Genomic DNA, 20351 nt, shown 5'->3' with positions numbered 1-20351 from the left:
GAGATTATCCTGTTTCCATGTCTGACTCGCATGTTTTATATTAAGCAGAAACCCAAGCAGAGCTTGTGGCCCTGTGGGCAGTGATTGAATAAATCAGTTTACAAAGCTTGTCTTTGATAATAGCCTGAGTTGGGGGCTAGCAGCCTGAGAAAAGCTTAAAAAAGGAAAAGGCTAGCAAAAGAATCAGCAAAGGAGTTGATAGGTGGTATTAAAACTGATTTAAATAGATAGCGCCTTTTCTTGCCTGACCCTAGTCTTGTGTATAATTAAAAGTTGATTGTATGTTTGCAAAAAAGGAGCATGTTTTAAGAACTCAGCTTAATAAATCACCAAGTGATGAATGCTCTTATAGGATTGAATGTACTTTATTAGGAGGAATTCTTTCTCATTCTTATTTGATTACCATCTAATTTTATTATCATCTCCTGCTACTTTAACTTCCAAAGCAGTATTTAGATTAAAATATATTTTCATTTGATTTTTGGAAGGTATGTGAATGGCCATGCAAAAAAACATTATGAAGATGCACAAATACCCTTAACCAACCATAAGAAATCAGAAAAGCAAGAAAAAGCACAGCACACGGTGTGTATGGATTGCAGTAGCTACAGTACATACTGGTAAGTCTTGATATTTTCTGAAAATGATATTCCTTTGCTGTGTGTGTACAAGTGTTTGCTTGTCTTCCTGACTCTTTCCCCTCCCCTAGTCTCTAAGCCAGTGGGGGCTGCCATCACTGCCCTCTGGACCTGTGGAGATGCACAGAGGGCTGGGGCTGTCAGGACTGCCTGTCCTTAGTCATTCAGATGTAAGCTTGCACGGCCCTTTCCACTTCTTGGCTGCCTCTTCCCATCCCACTAAGCTTTAGGGAAATGAAAGGTAACTATTGTTGTTCATTATGATTTCTTTTCTTTTTCTTGTTTTGTTTTTAATTAAAGAATAACATGATAGAAATCCATGTTCCTACTGTTCCAGTTTACATCTTGTTACATAATCTTAAAATCTTCACTTCTTTGTTTAAAAAATTGTTTTGACAGTCTCTCCTGTCCAAACACAGTTCCACTCTCCTCCTCTTCTCTGTAGGTAGATGTTAAGAACTTTGCGTGTAGTCTTTCAGGCTAATTCCTTTTTAAATTATTTTTTCTTTTTATGTATTTGGCTGAATCGGGCTTAGTTGCCCTGCAGCATGTGGGGTCTTGGTTCTCCAATCAGGGATCGAACCCGAGTCCCCAGCATAGGTAGGCAGATTCTTAACCACTGGACCACCAGGGAAGTCCTTCAGGCTAATTTTTTTTTTTTTTTTTTTTTGAAGTATCACATCCTGTAAAAGGATATTGGAGGCCTCATTCTCTCTTTGTGATACACTATGCATGTCTGTTTCATATAAATGACAGTAAAGTGGGAATTTTTCTGACTACTTAGAACAGGTTATTTAGATTACAAGTGATATTTAACAATCCACATCTATTTGGTATGCTCAGAGAGTCAGTGTATTTTACAGTTTCACTTTGGTGTGAAGCAAATCTCTTTCCTTGACTAGTAAGTTGTGAATAAGTCTTTATTGTTTTTAATCATTTTACTGAATTTGAAAGGTTTTGACATTGAAAGGAGCCCTTTGGTTTTGGTTTTGGCCATACAGCCCTCGAATGCTGTGTGGCAAAAACAATACATGAAGGCAATACTGGGCAGCAATGGGGGGTTAAGGTCCAAATACTGCTTTTGATTCACACTCTCTGCTGAAGTTGTATGCTTTCTGTATCATTGGTTGACTGTTGTATTGTAGAAAGGTGTCCATCAAAAGGCAGGGGGAAAGGGTCAGTGGCTTCCCAAGTTTACATTTTTACAAGTTTACGGTTACAATGCTGTGGCTGCTGAATAAACCATATTAAGATTTAGTCCTCCAGATCACTACTGTTTCAGTGATCCTTTGTGGGGGCGATGTCCAGACCTGAGAGACAAGCTAGAGGCAGGCGAAAACATCAGTAAAAGTGAAAACCTTGTGAAGATTTTCTGAACCTAGTTTATTGTTGTTTAATGCCATGAAACACTCCTTCCTACAAAAATTAAGCATTAGCCAAGGTGTTAAAAGTATTTTCATTAGATTTTCCCCCTTTCCCTCAGGACACTTATATACTAGAATGACACAGCCATCTAACTGACAGCACTGTGTGTTTCTGTAAAGTTGTAAGTATTTCTCCTTCAGTGGCAGGAATTAAGATCATTCTGGAGGTATCTGTCGCTAAGTCGTCATTGTAGGTTGTGTCAGTCTGTTGCACCAGATGTTGAGAACATTCATTCTTCTTGATATTTAGTTAGCAATGTGCATGAGATGCTTAATGGGGAAGTTTGGAAATACAGTTGGATCTCTGTGTACAGTGGGTTTTGTTGCTATTGGTAAGATGATGAAGGAATAGTAACTCGTGAAGAAATTTAAAGAATTGTCTTAGACTTTTCTTAATGGAGTAGAATTATATTTGTAGGTCTCTTTAAAAATAATAGACTATGTACTTTAACATCTTTGTATATTGCATTTTGGGGGAATACCTTTATTAACTTGGACTGGAATTTAATTTGCTTTCATTTGGTATAGGATACTAAAGTACAAGTCATTTCATGGCTGAATTGGAATTAAGTGGTGGATCTTGAACCTTGGGGAATATACACCATGGTGGGGGCTTCTTGGCCAACTGCCAGTATTTTGTGTGAGGTAATACAGAGCCGCAAGTGTGTGGGTACCCAGAGCTTCTGAAATGCAGGAAGGGAGCTGCAGCTGGTCACATAACCGTCTCATTTGTGGGTTTAGAACAAAATGCTAGGGAATCATCCTGCAGTTTTATACTGACAGCCTAAAAGGAATCTGTGATAGTGGTAAGCTGGTGGAGCTGTAGTTCAACATTTCTCCCACACCTCTCAATAATTAAGAAACAAAAAAGGATTTCTTTTTCTGTATTGGGGGGGGGGTGTGTGTGTACGTGTGTGTATTTTCCAGTGCACCTTAGTAATTTTGCTTCAGTTTGTAGATTTTCCTTGTATATACGTTTCTTGTGGTTAGACTGATTGGTTTACTTCAGAGATAAAATATTGGTGAATACAAATAGGTTTAACCTATTTGATTATTAGTTATTATTTTGACTGTAGCTAATGTTAAGGCTCCTTTTCCATGTGGTCTGTCCTCTGAAGAACTTGAAACCCGCTCTGAGGTCTGCAGTTCTTCTATCGTTTCTTTCCCCTTTCCGTGAGTCCCTGCCCTGTCCTGTTTTTGCATATCCTTTATGAACTTATTACTGACCTGTCTGCATGCCCCTCCCCCACTCCCAAGCGCCAATCGTAGCTGGATACAATCTCCTAAGCTCACAGTCCCTGGGATACTTGTAATTTCCTGCTGCATGTTAGTTGTTTGTAAATGTCCTAGGGGACTTCAGCAACCATATGTCAGATCTTTGTATCATCCACAGTACTCGGTGTCTGGTGCTGAGTGGGCAGTAGCTGTTTGAAAGATTTGAATTTTGTTAACTCTTTTCCAAAAGTGGAGAAGGTTATACCAAACTGTACTGCTGTACCCTGTCGATCCTCTTGGAGGACTGAGGAGCTGCAGAACATTTTTGCTGAAAAAAGAGCCAAATCACAGCATATGTGAGCTATTCCATTGACTTCCCAAGAGGGACGGTCTTACAGAGCAGGTCCCTTCACTTCCTATATAAACAGCACATCCAGAAGAAGCACTCATCAAGCAAGCAGAACAACATAAAGTGGGTCATGATTTCAAAAGAGGGGAACCAATGCCAGAAGGAAGCATTTTGGTTTGACACAAACCCACTCTTTAGGAGACAAATGAAAATTTTAGTAAAAATGAAAATCTCAAGATTTTCACACAAGGGCAGGTGTTCAGATTATTGTGTGTAATATTTCCTCTCCTCCCACTCCAAATTCTCTCCCCTAGTCACTACAAATGGAACTGTATGTGGTACATATTACTGTATCAAACAAAAAACACAAAAATTAAATTTAGGAACTTTTATTTGACTTTTTTTCCTCTTGTACTTTAGATAGAATTCATTAAGAAACATTGTCAAATCTTCAAAATAGACAAGCAGCTCGTGTAGCTCAATATCAGAAAAACAAACAACCCAATCAAAAAATGGGCAGAAGACCCAGACAGACACCTCTCCAAATAAGACATACAGACAGCTAACAAACACATTAAAAGATGCTCAACATCACTCATAACCAGACATTTACAGTTAATAGATTTAAAATATTGAACAAGTCATTGTTGGCATCTGACATAGTCTTGCCAACTTATCACAAAACTGAATTTCTGAGGATTCAGAAGTATGAAAGGAATAGTAAAACTAAATTACTGGAATTTTTCCTTCCTGGCAAAGTAATTAATGTTTTAAAGCACTCTTTCAAACAAAGAAATATTATGAAATGTGAGTCGATTCACTTGTCTAGAAGAAAGACTTGTATTTTAGATTTTAAACACCCATAACAAATAGCAGTTTTAATGAAAACTTATAAAAGTAAAGCTTTTATTTGTGGGCCTAAATGGATGCTGAATCATTTTCAAAGGCAGTTGTGATTAAAAAGAAGATCTTTTGTTGACTATCCTTATAAACTTTTTGGACACAGATTTTCAGTGTTGTAAAGATTAGAGAACAGGAAGAATTTTGTTTATTTAAAAACAGTATTTTGAAGTTTTATTAAAAAGAAACTTTAATTCATGGTCTGAAAACAAAAGGCTCTTAATAAGCTAGTACTTGTCTGCTTTTAACAAAGGAAATGGGTTTTCTCTGCAGGTATTCTTCTAGTTTACCAAAATTGGTTTAGTTGATGGCAGTACATTAGAATTGAATAAAAGAGAATTTAAAAATAAACTTGTTTTCTAAAAGAGTTCTTTGGATTTAACTATTCTTGGTTTGAAATAGATGAAGTCATTGGAATATCAGCTTTGCTTGTTTTGTGGTTTGCTCTCTGTAACTATGTCTATCATTATAATATCTGTCATTATAATAAAGCTGGAGGTCAAAGTTTGCTCTGGACATCACATTATGGTATCTGTTACACAAGGGATGAAAAATAATTTAAAACTTAATGATCGATTTGTCATTGCTCTTTCTTGAGGGGTACTTTTTGCATAAATGTTTTTTATTTTCTTTGTATTAGTATTATACACAACTTACTATATAAAGATTGCTGTATAGCCAGTAGATTAAAGGACTTGTTTCTTTACTGTTGCTTAAAAAAAAAAAAATCCAGTTCAGTTGTATGATGACTCCCTCTTGTTTCACGAGAGTGAAGATTGGTTTGGTCTGGGAAGTTTGTTAGTACTTCAAGAAAATGATGTGGAGCCTTGTGACTTGGGTAGCTTCAATAGCACTAACAACAGGAATGGAAAAAGCTGTAGAATTTTAAAGCTGAGAAAGAGAGTTTTCTTTGTTTTGGGTGTGACATCTGTGTCATATAATATGGTAGCAGTTGAACAATTAAAAGTGGCTGGTGGGACTGAGGAGTTGAATGTTCTGTTTTATTTTAATGATGTTTACATTGCAACATGTATCTGGTAGCTACTGTGTCAGATAGTGCAGCCTCAAACTATTAAAATTTAACATTGAGTATACTAATATTACGAACCTTTCAAAACCGTAAGACAAAAATCTTATAGAAACTCCAAAAAGAAAATGTCAGTTGTAAATAAGTATAACTTAAAGCCAGTCTAACCCAGGAAGATGTGTCCAAAAAAAATATGTAATTACTGAATCAGTATCACAAGTCTGCCAACACATTCATTTTTAAAGGAAATCCCAGATTATTGTACTATTAGAAGCAAAAGTACATTTATAAATAAATAATTTCTGATTCTTAAAAACTAATAACATTGAAATAAAAGGAAACTATTAAAATAGGATGGTCCCCCTAAAAGAAAGCAAGCATCATATGCAAATAGATGAAATACTAAAGCTGTTTCCATGAAAATCAGAAACTAGACAAATACTTCCAGTTATTACTTACATCATCACCACTGTTATTAAATATTGCTTTTGCAGTTCTAGTCATTGAAATAAGACAGAATAAGTAAATAATTGGTATAAATTTGGAAAAGAAGAACAAATTATTTCTGCTTTCAAACTGTTTAATGCCCAGAGAACTCAGGGAGACTTTAGTAGAAAACAAGTGCGATTAATAATTAATTTTGAAATGGCCAGTTCAATTCAGTCACTCAGTTGTGTCTGACTCTTTGCGACCCCATGAACCGCAGCATGCCAGGCCTCCCCGTCCATCACCAACTCCCAGAGTCCACCCAAACCCATGTCCATTGAGTTGGTGATGCCATCCAACCATCTCATCCTCTGTCTGCCCTTCTCCTCCTGCCCGCAATCTTTCCTAGCATCAGGGTCTTTTCAAATGAGTCAGCTCTTGGCATCAGGTGGCCAAAGTATTGGAGCTTCAGCTTCAACATCAGGCTTTCCAGTGAACACCCAGGACTGATCTCCTTTGTGATACACGATAAATATACAAAAACTAACAGGTTTCTCTTCATTAGTTAAAAATGGAAATGACGAACAAAAAAGCATTCAATATAGGACAAAAATTACAAACTAAATCTCGGAATTAGTGTATTAAAGAAAGACACCAAAGCAAAGCTATAGATCCTTTTTGAAGAAGATTTGGCATTACAAGCAGTTCCTTTCCCCCTTAAGTTTTTGCCTTCAAAAATTTTCCCTGGAGACAGGAACTGATGAACATGATGATCCTCGAACATAATGTGAACAACATCCCGAAAAATCAGAATAGCGGATATGTTGCTTTTATTCGATAAGTAAATATTCATTTGAGAACTAACCAGCTCTATGTTAGGAGTCTAGTTTTTAGTGCTGCTGCTGCTGCTGCTGCTGCGTCGCTTTAGTCGTGTCCGACTCTGTGCGACCCCATAGACGGCAGCCCACCAGGCTTCCCGTCCCTGGGATTCTCCAGGCAAGGACACTGGAGTGGGTTGCCATTTCCTTCTCCAATGCATGAAAGTGAAAAGTGAAAGTGAAGTCGCTCAGTTGTGTCCAACTCTAGCGACCCCATGGACTGCAGCCTACCAGGCTCCTCTGTCCATGGGATTCTCTAGGCAAAAGTCCTGGAGTGGGGTGCCATTGCCTTGGTCTCTAAAACAATGTACTGGAACATATGGGAAGAAAATGTCAGAACTCTGAAAAAAATCTTTGGCAAATATTTTAATACACCTACTGCCAGTGGTCTGTGGACTAGATGGTTCTGCCGTGAGCTACACGCAGAGTGTCCTGAATCAGCTGCGTGTGTGGTGGCCTCACCCTTGTTCACTTTTATTAGCCTTGTGCAGTATGCTGCTGTGTTTTTTGTCTGCCCAGTTATGTGGATTTACTTTATTTTACCAAAAATCAACCCTCATCAAGTGGATAAACATTTGGACAGATTTTTACGAGGAAAAAATCCTTCAAGATGAAAACAGTAATGATAATAACACAAATACTGGTGAAAAAGGAAAAGGCAAGCTGACATACTACACTCCTACTTTGAGCTCATCAAACACATTACAAAATAAAAGTCTTGGCTACCTAAATACAAACACAGACTAAGCAGATGTGATTAGGACTTCGCCTGTGGCTCAGTGGATAAGCATCTGCCTGCAGTGCAGCAGACTTGGGTTCGATCCCTGGGTCGGGATGATCCCCTGGAGAAGGAAATGGCAACCCACTCCAATATTCTTGCCTGGAGAATTCCATGGACAGAGGAGTCTTTCAGGCTACTGTCCAGGAGGTCGCAAAGAGTCGGACACAGCTGAGAGACTAATATGTTTCCCCTTCACTTTCTTTTTTTTTTTTTTTTTCATTTCAGTCAATTGTGTATTTTTTTTTAAATTTTATTTTATTTTTAAACTTGACATAATTGTATTAGTTTTGCCAAATATCAAAATGAATCCACCACAGGTATACATGTGTTCCCCATCCTGAACCCTCCTCCCTCCTCCCTCCCCTTCCCTTTCAATCAGATCTGATAAATCGGACAAAAAGTTTACGAAACGGTATGAGATACGAATTTATATCCATTATCATTAATGTCAAACCTCATCCTATGTATATATTGTACTTTGAGATACTGGTTTAACAAAAGTATTAAAGATATGAATAGCAAGACATTTTAAAAGTTTCTTTCATCTCTAGCTCATTCTTCTAAAAATTTTTTATACTATACATATATTAATTTAGATTTCCTTACATTTCTAATTAGAACAGCCATGTGTAAGTGTGTTGTGGGTGGTGGATGCTCAGTTTTGTGGCTAATTTTTAAATCTCATTAGAAGCCATTGAAAATTGGAAGATTTTGCCTTAATGGACCTGTGTTTTGCCTTTTAATTAGAGGGGGCGTGAGGTACAAGGTGAAAATAGGAAGGAAACAAGTGTTTCTAAAATTAGAATTTTTAAAAGGAGGTGGACCCATATTAAATTTTAGGATGAGAAAATGATTGAGCCATGCTGCATGATTTAATTTTTGGAGAATGGGGAAATAAAGTACAGATGGGGATGACCAAGTAAGGAATACTTTTTGCGGTTAAACAGTGAATGGTGTGCTACATGGCAATGAGGGAGGGTACGGGGGTTGTTGATGTGTGGAATGAAAGCTGAAATCTAAGTGTAAAGAAGGTAACACTGAAGTGAAAGGAAAGATTGTGAGGGAAAGATGAGAGAGAAGAAAATTCAGGTAAGATCGACATTGCAGGACCATCAAATACTACAGCTTAATTCAGCTACAGCTATTTATGGATTTGACTGTAATTGTACTTAGATAGGGCAGGGACAAATATTATATGAAAAGAAATAACCAAAGTATAGGATAAACTACTAGTTGAGATGGAGGAGGAAAAATGTGGGCTTGGGGGAGGTTATAGAAATAAAAATAGAAAAGGATTAGGCATGATTTTAAATACTAGAAATTAGAAAAAAAAATCTGAAAATGTATGCTTAAGAAATCAGTGTAATGAAGAAATCGGACAATTTTGTTATTCAGTCATGTCCAACTCTTTGTGACGCCATGGACCGCAGCACACCAGGCCTCCCTGTCCATCACCAACTCCCAGAGTTTACTCAAACTCATGTCCATTGAGTCGGTGATGCCATCCAACCATCTCATCCTCTGTCATCCCGTTCTCCTCCCACCTTCAATCTTTCCCAGCATCAGGGTCTTTTCCAGTGAGTCAGTTCTTCGCATCCAAAGTATTGGAGTTTCAGCTTCAGCATCAGTCCTTCCAGTGAATATTCAGGATTGATTTCCTTTAGGATGGACTGCTTAGATTTCCTTGCAGTCCAAGGGACTCTCAAGAATCTTCTCCAACACCACAGTTCAAAAGCATCAGTTCTTCAGTGCTCAGCTTTCTTTATAGTCCAACTCTCACATCCATACTTGGCTACTGGAAAAATCATAGCTTTGACTAGACAGACCTTTGTTGGCAAAGTAATGTCTCTGCTTTTTAATATGCTATCTAGGTTAGTCATAACTTTTCTTCCAAGCGTCTTTTAATTTCATGGCTGCAGTCACCATTTCAGTGATTTTGGAGCCCCCCAAAAATAGTCTATCACTGTTTCCATTGCTTCCCCATCTATTTGCCATGAAGTGATTTTTTTTTTTTTTGCTTTTTTTTTTTTTTTGCTATTAGAGTAGCAGAATTTGAAATTAGTTATGATATTATCCACTTTTTTTTAACCAAATTATTTAATAGTATAAATAATTGGTATTTCTTACGAAAATTTACCTGCTACCTGGTGCAAGGTGGTAAAATTATTTGCATATCTCCTGCTTTGAACAACAGTATGTATATAATACCCTACTCTACATTTAATCAGTTTTTAACTATTGGTTTAAAATACTTTAAAACTAGCATCATGTTTGGTTCAAGGAATTTGGGTTGAGACTAATTTTTACATAGCTGAGCTGATAGTATACTTTGTCTCAACGTGTTATAAGTAGAGAAAGATAAGAATCCTCCTTCCTTGCCTTTTTATATCTCATTTTCTTATCTAACATCTCTAAAATGTTGTCTAATACGATTTCTTAAGTATTATTTTTTGTCTTTAGTGTCCAGTTTACTTCAATTTTATTAAGCATTTCTTTCTTTTCAGTAAATACAGAAGTAAATGTTCTCTGTATCAGACAAGTAGTCTAGTAGAGGTATAGGCCATCTTTACTTGAAGAATCACCTAAAATCACGAAATTTAAACTTGCTTTAGTATTAATTCAATAGCCTAAAAGTTGGCTGGAAGAAACACAAGCTGGAATCAAGATTGCCGGGAGAAATATCAATAACCTCAGATATGCAGATGACACCACCCTTAGGGCAGAAAGTGAAGAGGAACTAAAAAGCCTCTTGATGAAAGTGAAAGTGGAGAGTGAAAAAGTTGGCTTAAGGCTCAATATTCAGAAAACGAAGATCATGGCATCTGGTCCCATCCCTTCATTGGAAATAGATGGGGAAACAGTGGAAACAGTGTCAGACTTTATTTTGGGGGGCTCCAAAATCACTGCAGATGGTGATTGCAGCCATGAAATTAAAAGACGCCACTGCTGGGCATACACACTGAGGAAACCAGAAGGGAAAGAGACACGTGTACCCCACTGTTCATCGCAGCACTTTATAATAGCCAGGACATGGAAGCAACCTAGATGTCCATCAGCAGATGAATGGATAAGAAAGCAGTGGTACATATACACAATGGAGTATTACTCAGCCATTAAAAAGAATACATTTGAATCAGTTCTAATGAGGTGGATGAAACTGGAGCCTATTATACAGAGTGAAGTAAGCCAGAAAGAAAAACAGCAGTACAGTATACTAACGCATATATATGGAATTTAGAAAGATGGTAACAATAACCCTGTATACGAGACAGCAAAAGAGACATTGATGTATAGAACAGCCTTTTGGACTCTGTTGGAGAGGGAGAGGGTGGGATGATTTGGGAGAATGGCATTGAAATATGTATAATATCATATATGAAACGAGTTGCCAGTCAAGGTGCGATGCACGATACTGGATGCTTGGGGCTGGTGCACTGGGACGACCCAGAGGGATGGAATGGGGAGGGAGGAGGGAGGAGGGTTCAGGATGGGGAACACATGTATACCTGTGGCGGATTCATTTCGATATATAGCAAAACCAATACAATATTGTAAAGTTAAAAAAAAAAAAAAAGACGCTTACTCCTTGGAAGGAAAGTTATGACCAACCTAGATAGCATATTCAAAAGCAGAGACATTACTTTGCCAACAAAGGTTTGTCTAGTCAAGGCTATGGTTTTTCCTGTGGTCATGTATGGATGTGAGAGTTGGACTGTGAAGAAGGCTGAGCGCCAAAGAATTGATGCTTTTGAAGTGTGGTGTTGGAGAAGACTCTTGAGAGTCCCTTGGACTGCAAGGAGATCCAACCAGTCCATTCTGAAGAAGATCAGCCCTGGGATTTCTTTGGAAGGAATGATGCTAAAGCTGAAACTCCAGTACTTTGGCCACCTCATGCGAAGAGTTGACTCATTGGAAAAGACTCTGATGCTGGGAGGGATTGGGGGCAGGAGGAGAAGGGGACGACAGAGGATGAGATGGCTGGATGGCATCACTGACTCGATGGACGTGAGTCTGGGTGAACTCCGGGAGTTGGTGATGGACAGGGAGGCCTGGCGTGCTGTGATTCATGGGGTCGCAAAGAGTCAGACAGGACTGAGCGACTGAACTGATCTGATCTGATCTGACTTTTGTTTGTTAGACGCATGAAGTCCTATTTATATGAATGAAGAGATGCCAAAACCTGCACCTCAGCTCCAGTTTCTCAGTAGAAAGAAGAAAAAGAGAACACCTTTTTATATTATTTCAGTTACATTTTGGGACCCAGGTGTATTTTCACCTTAAGACATTTAGCCATATTTTATAACAATATTTATTCAAAATGGGACATGCCTTCCAAGTTTCGGATGCCCAGTCTAGAAGCTCTGAAACACAGCCTACAAGTTATGTACTCCTTTCTACTTATTCTGGTGTAGTCTCCTTGGAGGGAAAACCAAAAATGGTGGCTCATTTTTTTTCAGGTGTTAGAGGCAACCATAATTCTGACCTAATATCTTCAACATAATTGCAAACCAGGAAGAGATTCCTAGAACTTTGTTTACTTTAAATTCTTCTGTTTGTCTTGGGACTTTTTAATACCAGTATTAATGAGAGAGTTTCCAGTTTGAAAGCAGTGTCTCAGCTCAAGGCTAAGGCACCAGACAGCATTTAAATCCTTATTTATTTCCTACTTTTGTTACTTACTTTCTTTTGACCTCTGGGCCAGGGAGGAAGAAGAAATCAAAACAGAGGGAATGGGGGCAGCTGGAGAAGGGTGTGTTACAAGGCAGCCCTGGTTACACAATGGAAGGAAGCCGACATTTACTGACACTGTACCACATGCCAGGCGCCCCTGGAAGTTTCGACCTGTGGAAGCAGGTGCTTTCCTTTCATCATCGTCATCAGATGATGCTTGTACAGTGTGATGAATTCAGACAGGATGAAGGTTAGAAACCTAGAGATAAATGTCCTTCTTAGTGACTGTAAGAATTTCTGAAGTCTACTCTTGGAAATAAGGACAATTGTGAAATCCTAAAAATTTTTAAGACAGACCAAATTCAGCCACAATCAGTTGATTTCTTGTAGTTCACTGAAGCTATACTTCTTACCCCCTTGTGACAATGGTTATTATAGAACAGTAGCGCAGCCAGTGTCTTAGATACTTTCTAGGCCCGCAGTCCTGTCCAAGAGAAATAATTCATCACGTATGTAATACAGAATTTTCTAGTAGCCACAATAAAAAAGCAAAGACAAACAGGTAAATTCATTTAAATTGTATATTTTATTTAACCTGGTTATCCAAAATGTTGGGTGGCCAGAAACTTTGTTCTGGTTTTGTCATAAGGTCTTGCATATATTGACCCTCTAAGATCTTATGGAAAAACCTGAATGAACTTTTTGGCCAACCCAGTATTACCATGTCAACATTGTAATCCATGTAGAATTATTAGAGATGGTTTGTATCTTTTTTTGAAATATGAAACCTTCAGAATCCAGTGTGATATTTTACACATATAGCACATTTCCATTCAGATGCTAACTTTTCATGAGAAATGCTTGATCTGTATTCAGTCATAAGAGTTGCCATTGAAAATGTAGATTCCAAACACTATTAAAATTTTTTCCAATAAAGTACCCCACCCCAAAACCCCCATTTTCTTTAATACTTGACATCTGTATTGACAGGACCGACATCTTTTTTTTAGAATAATTGACTGAAGCAAAAGCATATCAGTTTCAAAACTGTATCTAAGTTAGGTAAATCCACTCACTCTTGTAACAACTCAGTATTATCAATATCAAATTCAAAGGGCCATTATATAAACTGAAAATCAGCTCTAAATTTAGTCATGTCAACAAAGCATTCTTCAATTTTTCTTGTAGCTATTAGAGCCAACTTACATAATGCTATTCCATTTAAAATCTCTTGCATATTTGTTCATGTTGAAATGTGTAAAACCATTATTAATTTATAGTATGAATAGTTTAAATTTTAACATAAATTCTCATACCTGTCTAGCTGTGTCAAAAACAAGCCTTTTCTCTCTCCTTGGATCTTTAAATTCAGCTCCTTCATGTGCACTGTGCTATAGGTAAAAAATGTAGGTCATGGGGTGCTGTTTTCTCTTATGCTAAATATTGGCAGGTGTTCCTTTTGATTCAAGAAAATCTTGAATTAGGCTTAACAGAACATAAACCTTTGTACAATCTGCCATGGCTCAAGCAGTGAATGTTGGCAAAGAGCATGTAGTCATTAAATTCATTATCTTCTGTCTCTTGTAACAGTTCCACCGGTGATGAGTCAGAGCATTTGTACATGTATAGTGAACAGTTTTAGTAACTGCACCATTTTAATAACTGCACCCATGATACAGTCCACTTCAGAGCACAAATATTTTCAGTATGTTAACATGAAGTGGATCAAATAAGGGAATTAATTCCAATAAATCTGGAGTTTTGATCCCACATAACTGGTTCTTGTTTGTGTTGATAAAAAGTAGCTTTTTCCTATCTAACTGAAAGTTACAGATGTAAAAGATTAAAAAACATTTGCAACATGAGTTTGATTGCTTTTAAGGCAGGTCAGGAAGCAACAGTTAGAACTGGACATGGAACAACAGACTGGTTCCGAATAGGAAAAGGAGTACGTCAAGGCTGTATATTGTCACCCTGCTTATTTAACTTCTATGCAGAGTACATCATGAGAAATGCTGGGCTGGAAGAAGCACAAGCAGGAATCAAGATTGCCGGGAGAAATATCAATAACCTCAGATATGCAGATGACACCACCCTTATGGCAGAAAGTGAAGAGGAACTAAAAAGCCTCTTGATGAAGGTGAAAGAGGGGAGTGAAAAAATTGGCTTAAAGCTCAACATTAAGAAAACAAAGATCCTGGCATCTGGTCCCATCCCTTCATTGGAAATAGATGGGGAAACAGTGGAAACAGTGTCAGACTTTATTTTTGGGGGCTCCAAAATCACTGCAGATGGTGATTGCAGCCATGAAATTAAAAGACACTTACTCCTTGGAAGGAAAGTTATGACCAACCTAGATAGCATATTCAAAAGCAGAGACATTACTTCGCCAACAAAGGTCCATCTAGTCAAGGCTATGGTTTTTCCAGTGGTCATGCATGGATGTGAGAGTTGGACTGTGAAGAAAGCTGAGCGCCGAAGAGTTGATGGTTTTGAACTGTGGTGTTGGAGAAGACTCTTGAGAGTCCCTTGGACTGCAAGGAGATCCAACCAGTCCATTCTAAAGGAGATCAATCCTGGGTGTTCATTGGAAGGACTGATGCTAAAGCTGAAACTCCAATACTTTGGTCACCTCATGCGAAGAGTTGACTCATTGGAAAAGACCCTGATGCTGAGAGGGACTGGGGGCAGGAGAAGGGGACAACAGAGGATGAGATGGCTGGATGGCATCACCGACTTGATGGATATGAATTTGAGTAAACTCCAGGAGTTGGTGATGGACAGGGAGGCCTGGCGTGCTGTGGTTCATGGGGTCCCAAATTGGACACGACTGAGTGACTGAACTGAACTGAAGGTTGCAAGTAGACGACATTTCAATTTGGAAGTCACTTGAGACAAAACGTACCCTAAGTATTCATTGGCCACTGTCTCTTGTAAAACTTATCTAAAGCTAAAAATAAAAGTATTTATAGTTTTCAAATGTTAAATCAGTTCTTGGTGAATCAACTGAAGATCTTTCACTTTTTGTAAAATATCCTTTGTGATCTCTCAAATTTTAAAACATAATTCCCTTAACTGAAATAATAAATTAATGTTTCATCTCTCCATCTAAAAATGGTTTTCTTTCTTGAGCAAGAATTCAGGCTGTTTTGTAGCTTGCCAGAATTGTAAGATCAAATCCCTAAAGTCAATGAGAAATCATTTTGTTACATATTTCATTCTGATTTCATTGTGACAGAGTTCATTGATTATATTTTGACTGTAGAGAGGCGGCTTCTTGTTAAATTACTATGCATTTGCTGAAAATGACTCAACATTGTCTATTATCTTAAAACTTTTTTATACACAGCTTATTAATTTGGCTCTGCTATGTTAAATCATAATTGCCATTCTTAGGAAAATTACACTCGATTCTACCTCATTAGCGTGCCTTAATTTGGAAGTTAAAAAAATTTTTTTCATTCTTAGTTTTTGAGCCAGAAAAATAATTGTATTATAATTAAAATAAATATTTCAATTTAACTACAAATTACAGTTTATGTAGGTATCACTGTAACTCCTGCTTTCTGCATAAAATATTGAAATGAGCACTTGACAACGCTTCATTAGTGCATAGAAAAGTAACAGAAGGATAGCCGTGCCACAGTAGCACAGCTCTAGAGCCTAGAGCAACCTACTCATTTAATGATGAACGCTCAAAGAGATGAAGGAAATAGACCCAGTTAAGGCAGATTAGTTCAGAATGGAGCAAAGCCATCAATAAATCTGTTTCGACATATGAAAATGTTCCTTTAACAAATGCTAAAGGCTGAATTCATGTCACACCAAAAAGAATTACTTTAATATGAAAAAAGTTATTTCATATAATTTAAAGCAATTTGTTTCTTTTCTTTCTTTCTTTTTTTTTTTTTTTTTAGCAATTTGTTTCTTTAAACAAAGCAACCATTTGTGTGTGTGTGTGTGTGTGTGTATGTGAAAGTTAAGGGGTTCACTTTTCAATTAGATAGACTAGCAGCATGTAAATATGTGAAAGGCCATCTAAATTTGCTCTTAGACTTCATTCCCCAGATGGACAGTAGCGTTAGGAGTTGCTTTTGCTTTGAACACTGGGTAATTCTTTTAGCCAAAGTGCATGTATATGTTCATGCCAATCTAGAATGAGAATGTAAGCAGGAATTAGGGTAACAATACAGTTTCATGCTCTAGTGCATGCCTGGGATTCACAGAGGAATCAAGTGCCCTAATCCCAGATTTATAGAGTAGACCTTACCCTCTTAACATTTATGCTGAGAAGAAGCAAGGAACTGAAACTTCCCATGAATTTAATTGCTTTATGCATTTGTTATAAAACCAGTGAAGAATTATTTTCCTCCCATTGCTGATGGCTTTGATCAAAGAGAAACAGTCTGGGATGTGAATGGTAGCTTTTGCTATTAGTAGAAATGTTAAGGATTGACCATGGGAGCTTGGAGAATATTAGAGACTCTTGATTGACAGCATTAGATAGTCAGATTTTGGGGCAGGGGCTTGTTAAATAATTACATGTGTAAATTGTGACTAAAAGACACAAGCCATGTTTTCGTGTGTAATATTTTTGTGTGTGTGTGTGTAATAAAGTTTTATTAAAGTATAAAGGAGATAGAGAAAGCTTCTGACATAGGCATCAGAAGGGGGCAGAAAGAGTACCCGCTTGCTAGTGTTAACAATGAAGTTATATACTCCAAAGAATGTCTGGAGGTTGTAAAGACCTCCCATAATTTACATTTTAAGATAACAGAATTAGCCAGAAGGTTTAATCCAAAGACTGTCCTCAGGCAGGATACATTATTGTTATATAATCCTAAGGAATGTAGAGAAGGAAAAAAAAGTTTGTCCTTTCTTCCTCCTTGAGAATTCCAGACCTCTCTCTCCTTGGGGACCCCTAGACTCCTTATCAACCTGCCTAGGAAATGACTCTCTCATTCCCCCCTTTTCTTTTAGGAGAATTATGTTGCCTAGGGAAAAGGGGCGTCGTTCTCGTTCCATAACTGCTTCCGAGCTGACAAGGGGCGTTGTCCCTAAATTGGTGAGGCAACATATTCTCCTAATCCTCATATTGAGGATATCTGATCCAGGGGCCCCAAATAGTAGTTGGAGGAAGCTACAGCAGTAGCAGGAGTTTGAGCAACCATTTGTAACTTAAAAGCTTTCATGGGACTAGAAACAAATCCAGTTATATAGTTACAGATGCAGGGAGCAAATAGCAAAAACAAAACAATCAGAATCAAAATTAAAAGTCACATGATGTCCATAGTTAAAGTGCAAAGTGTTGCACCAGTCCATTTTAGGGTTGGTAAATGTCATCAGATGAAGAAGAGGCATCGCATGTGATTGTTGTTGAAGGTATTCACAGACTTGGAGAAAGTCTTTTCCTTGAAGTGGGGATGTCCACCACGGGAAGCCTTCCACTGATGAAGAGGGGAGCGCTCCGCAGACCCAGCAGTTAGACCGATTGTGGAATTTTTTAAGCAAATTACTTTCCCCCATCCTCTTTACAACTTTTGAATAGCCTGGTTTCAGGTATGTAGGAAATAATTTTTGGATTGTGCTAGATTTGACCTAATTTTTACTAATTGCTAGGCATTCAAAATTTTGCTCAGAAGAATGGCATTGTGATTGTCATTATTCTTTGGTAGTTTTAAATAAGTGGTTTTGTACAAAGCTGCAGTTCAAAAGAATATTTTGGTACTAGCTTGTAAGTTGTTTCAGTTAAAATTGGCCATATACCAGAAAAAAAAATTGAATGCTAATGTACAAGTTAGAGTTTATTATGTCTGATTCCTTATATTATTTGCTTATTGACTTGCTAACACACACACACACCGTATCAGTTCTAAAGAACATCTTAAACATCTGTCATCAAAGCGTTTGTTTACTGTACGACGTAGCCACTGTTTTATACTTTGGTTTTCTAACATTGCAGAATGAAAAGATTCATTCTTCTCAATTTCGTTTATTTAAATTAAATTATGTGTAAAAGGGGCTTCCCTGGTGGCTCAAATGGTAAAGAATCTGCCTGCAATGTAGGAGACCCAAGTTCTGTCCCTGGGCCAGGAAGATCCCCTGGAAAAGGGAATGGCAACCCACTCCAGTAGTCTTGCCTGAAAAATTTCATGGACAGAGGAGCTTGGCTGGCATGTAAAATGTATAGCTTTTAATTCAAATATCCCTACAGGTTAATTATCTTTTTCTTGCTTTTTTCTTACATCTCTTCTCCCCATTAATTTGAGTTGGGAGCGATCACATTAAAGCTTTAGGCTTCATGCTACATGAATAGAATTGGTGCTTTGTATTTCGTTTTCCATGTATTATGCACCGCTAAAAGGAATATAACACATGTCGCAGCCTAGTTCATTTTCAAAGAGGAATTGAGGAGCTTTGGAATAAAAATGTGAAAAGAAAGTAGTGTTCATTGCCTACGTGGCTTTTAAAAAAGGCTCCTTAAAAACATTCCAGTGTGGATTCTAAGTCCTCTTTGAACTCACCGCTGACTGTAACTGCTCTCAGAGCCACGTGACCATCTTGGCAGCATGGGTTTAGTGATTTCATTACTGTGGTTTCCTCAAGCTCTTTACACACACTGATTAATATTTTCCTTGCAGTTATCGCTGTGATGATTTTGTGGTTAATGACACCAAGCTGGGACTGGTACAGAAAGTCAGAGAACATTTACAGAACTTGGAAAAGTAAGTAATAGACCTTGGGAAAGAAGGGATGGAATGGGGTTGAGGGGTCTTTCAGAATTTCTGAGTGGGATTTTTGTTGATGAGTTCTATAACCTCATCACACTCAATGATTTTAGTGTGATTGAAATGTGAGCAAAATAAACTTTGGAGTTAGGTATATGAAAACTGTCAGTGGTCATAACTCAGCATTTATTTCATTTAGTATTTGCCATAAACTGTATCCAAGGCTCCAGAGCCTGTTTTTTAGTTACTACCCACCATCTTATAAGTTTCTCAGTTTATTTTCAAGGGGAGTTTTGCTAGTGCGAGGGAAGGGCAGAAAATGATCCAAAATCATTATAGGGTTACCTGAAATATTAGAAAATCCTTATCAAATGTATTAATGGGGTCTTCTTAGAAGCTCTGAAATTTATGTATAAATTTTAAGGGAAAATAGGTTTAATTATATTATTGTTTATTTTGCATCTATATGATAGCAGAAGATCCTAGTTTCTTCTTTTTCTTTTTTGTTAGGACCAGTATTTATCACTTGAAAGTATAGGAAGCTGTGAAATGCTTTGTCATCATAAAGAAATTAAACTACTGTGAATAGTTTTTTTTTTTTTGGCTGAAGCCAAATAGGTTAGTCAGATACAATTCACTGAACCCCCAATCCAAGCAGTACACAGAAGCCCCAGTGGCAGTGTCTTTGGTGGCGCAGTGGATGGAAGCATGGTCCTGGAATGATTGCTGACTCAGGTGAAATCCGTGTAAATCTCCCCATCATCAGGTGCCATCTAATTTATTGTGACAGTTGATGTATAAATGGCATTGTGAGAACATGCCAGGAGTGGGAGTCCTTTAGCAAACTTACATGTAAAGCCAGTAGGGTATTTTTAAATTGCGTGGTGATAGAGAATGACCTGAGTTCTCTAAGTTAAACACTGTCTAGCTTTGGTTAACCAAAGTCTCTCTGCATGTTTCTGACTAAATATAGATTATAAGCTGAAAAGGGAGGAAATGATTTCCTTAAAATCTAAACTAATTAGAACACTTTGGATTTAAGGACGTTTTGGCTTGTCCTGTTGGGGCACCTCACTTTTTCAGAGTGCTTCCTCCCTTCTCTTAATCTGAACAGAGCAGCAGGAGCCCTGTCTAGGCAACACAGCTGTAGACACACAGATCTAGACTATTGAGTTTAGTCTGAAATTGTCACAATTAACTGTGAAGTAGGAGATTCCTGCAGTAGTTTTTGTAACATCACTCTCTGGTGTGATGACGTCATTGTAAAGATGTTAGTAACCTGATTCTTTGTTATAGAAGGAGGTAGCCCCCAAA

The 20351-nt window shown here is 37.7% G+C and overlaps 1 protein-coding gene across 4 annotated transcripts in view; it reads left to right on the top strand.

The window, feature by feature from the left end:
• Nucleotides 1-20351, top strand: part of USP3 (ubiquitin specific peptidase 3) — a 171620-nt gene that overhangs the window by 102251 nt on the left and 49018 nt on the right. For all 4 annotated transcript variants that reach the window (XM_055537704.1, XM_055537703.1, XM_055537705.1 and 1 more), the window contains 2 exons: nt 489-620; nt 18951-19034. In XM_055537704.1, coding sequence (XP_055393679.1) covers nt 489-620; nt 18951-19034 — 216 coding nt within the window. The remainder of the gene's footprint in view (nt 1-488; nt 621-18950; nt 19035-20351) is intronic.

This window comes from Bubalus kerabau, chromosome 10, assembly GCF_029407905.1.
Source record: "Bubalus kerabau isolate K-KA32 ecotype Philippines breed swamp buffalo chromosome 10, PCC_UOA_SB_1v2, whole genome shotgun sequence".
Classification (NCBI taxonomy): Eukaryota; Metazoa; Chordata; class Mammalia; order Artiodactyla; family Bovidae; genus Bubalus; species Bubalus kerabau.
The sequence above is the reverse complement of the archived record's forward strand: the minus strand, read 5'-3'. Positions and strand labels throughout refer to the sequence as shown.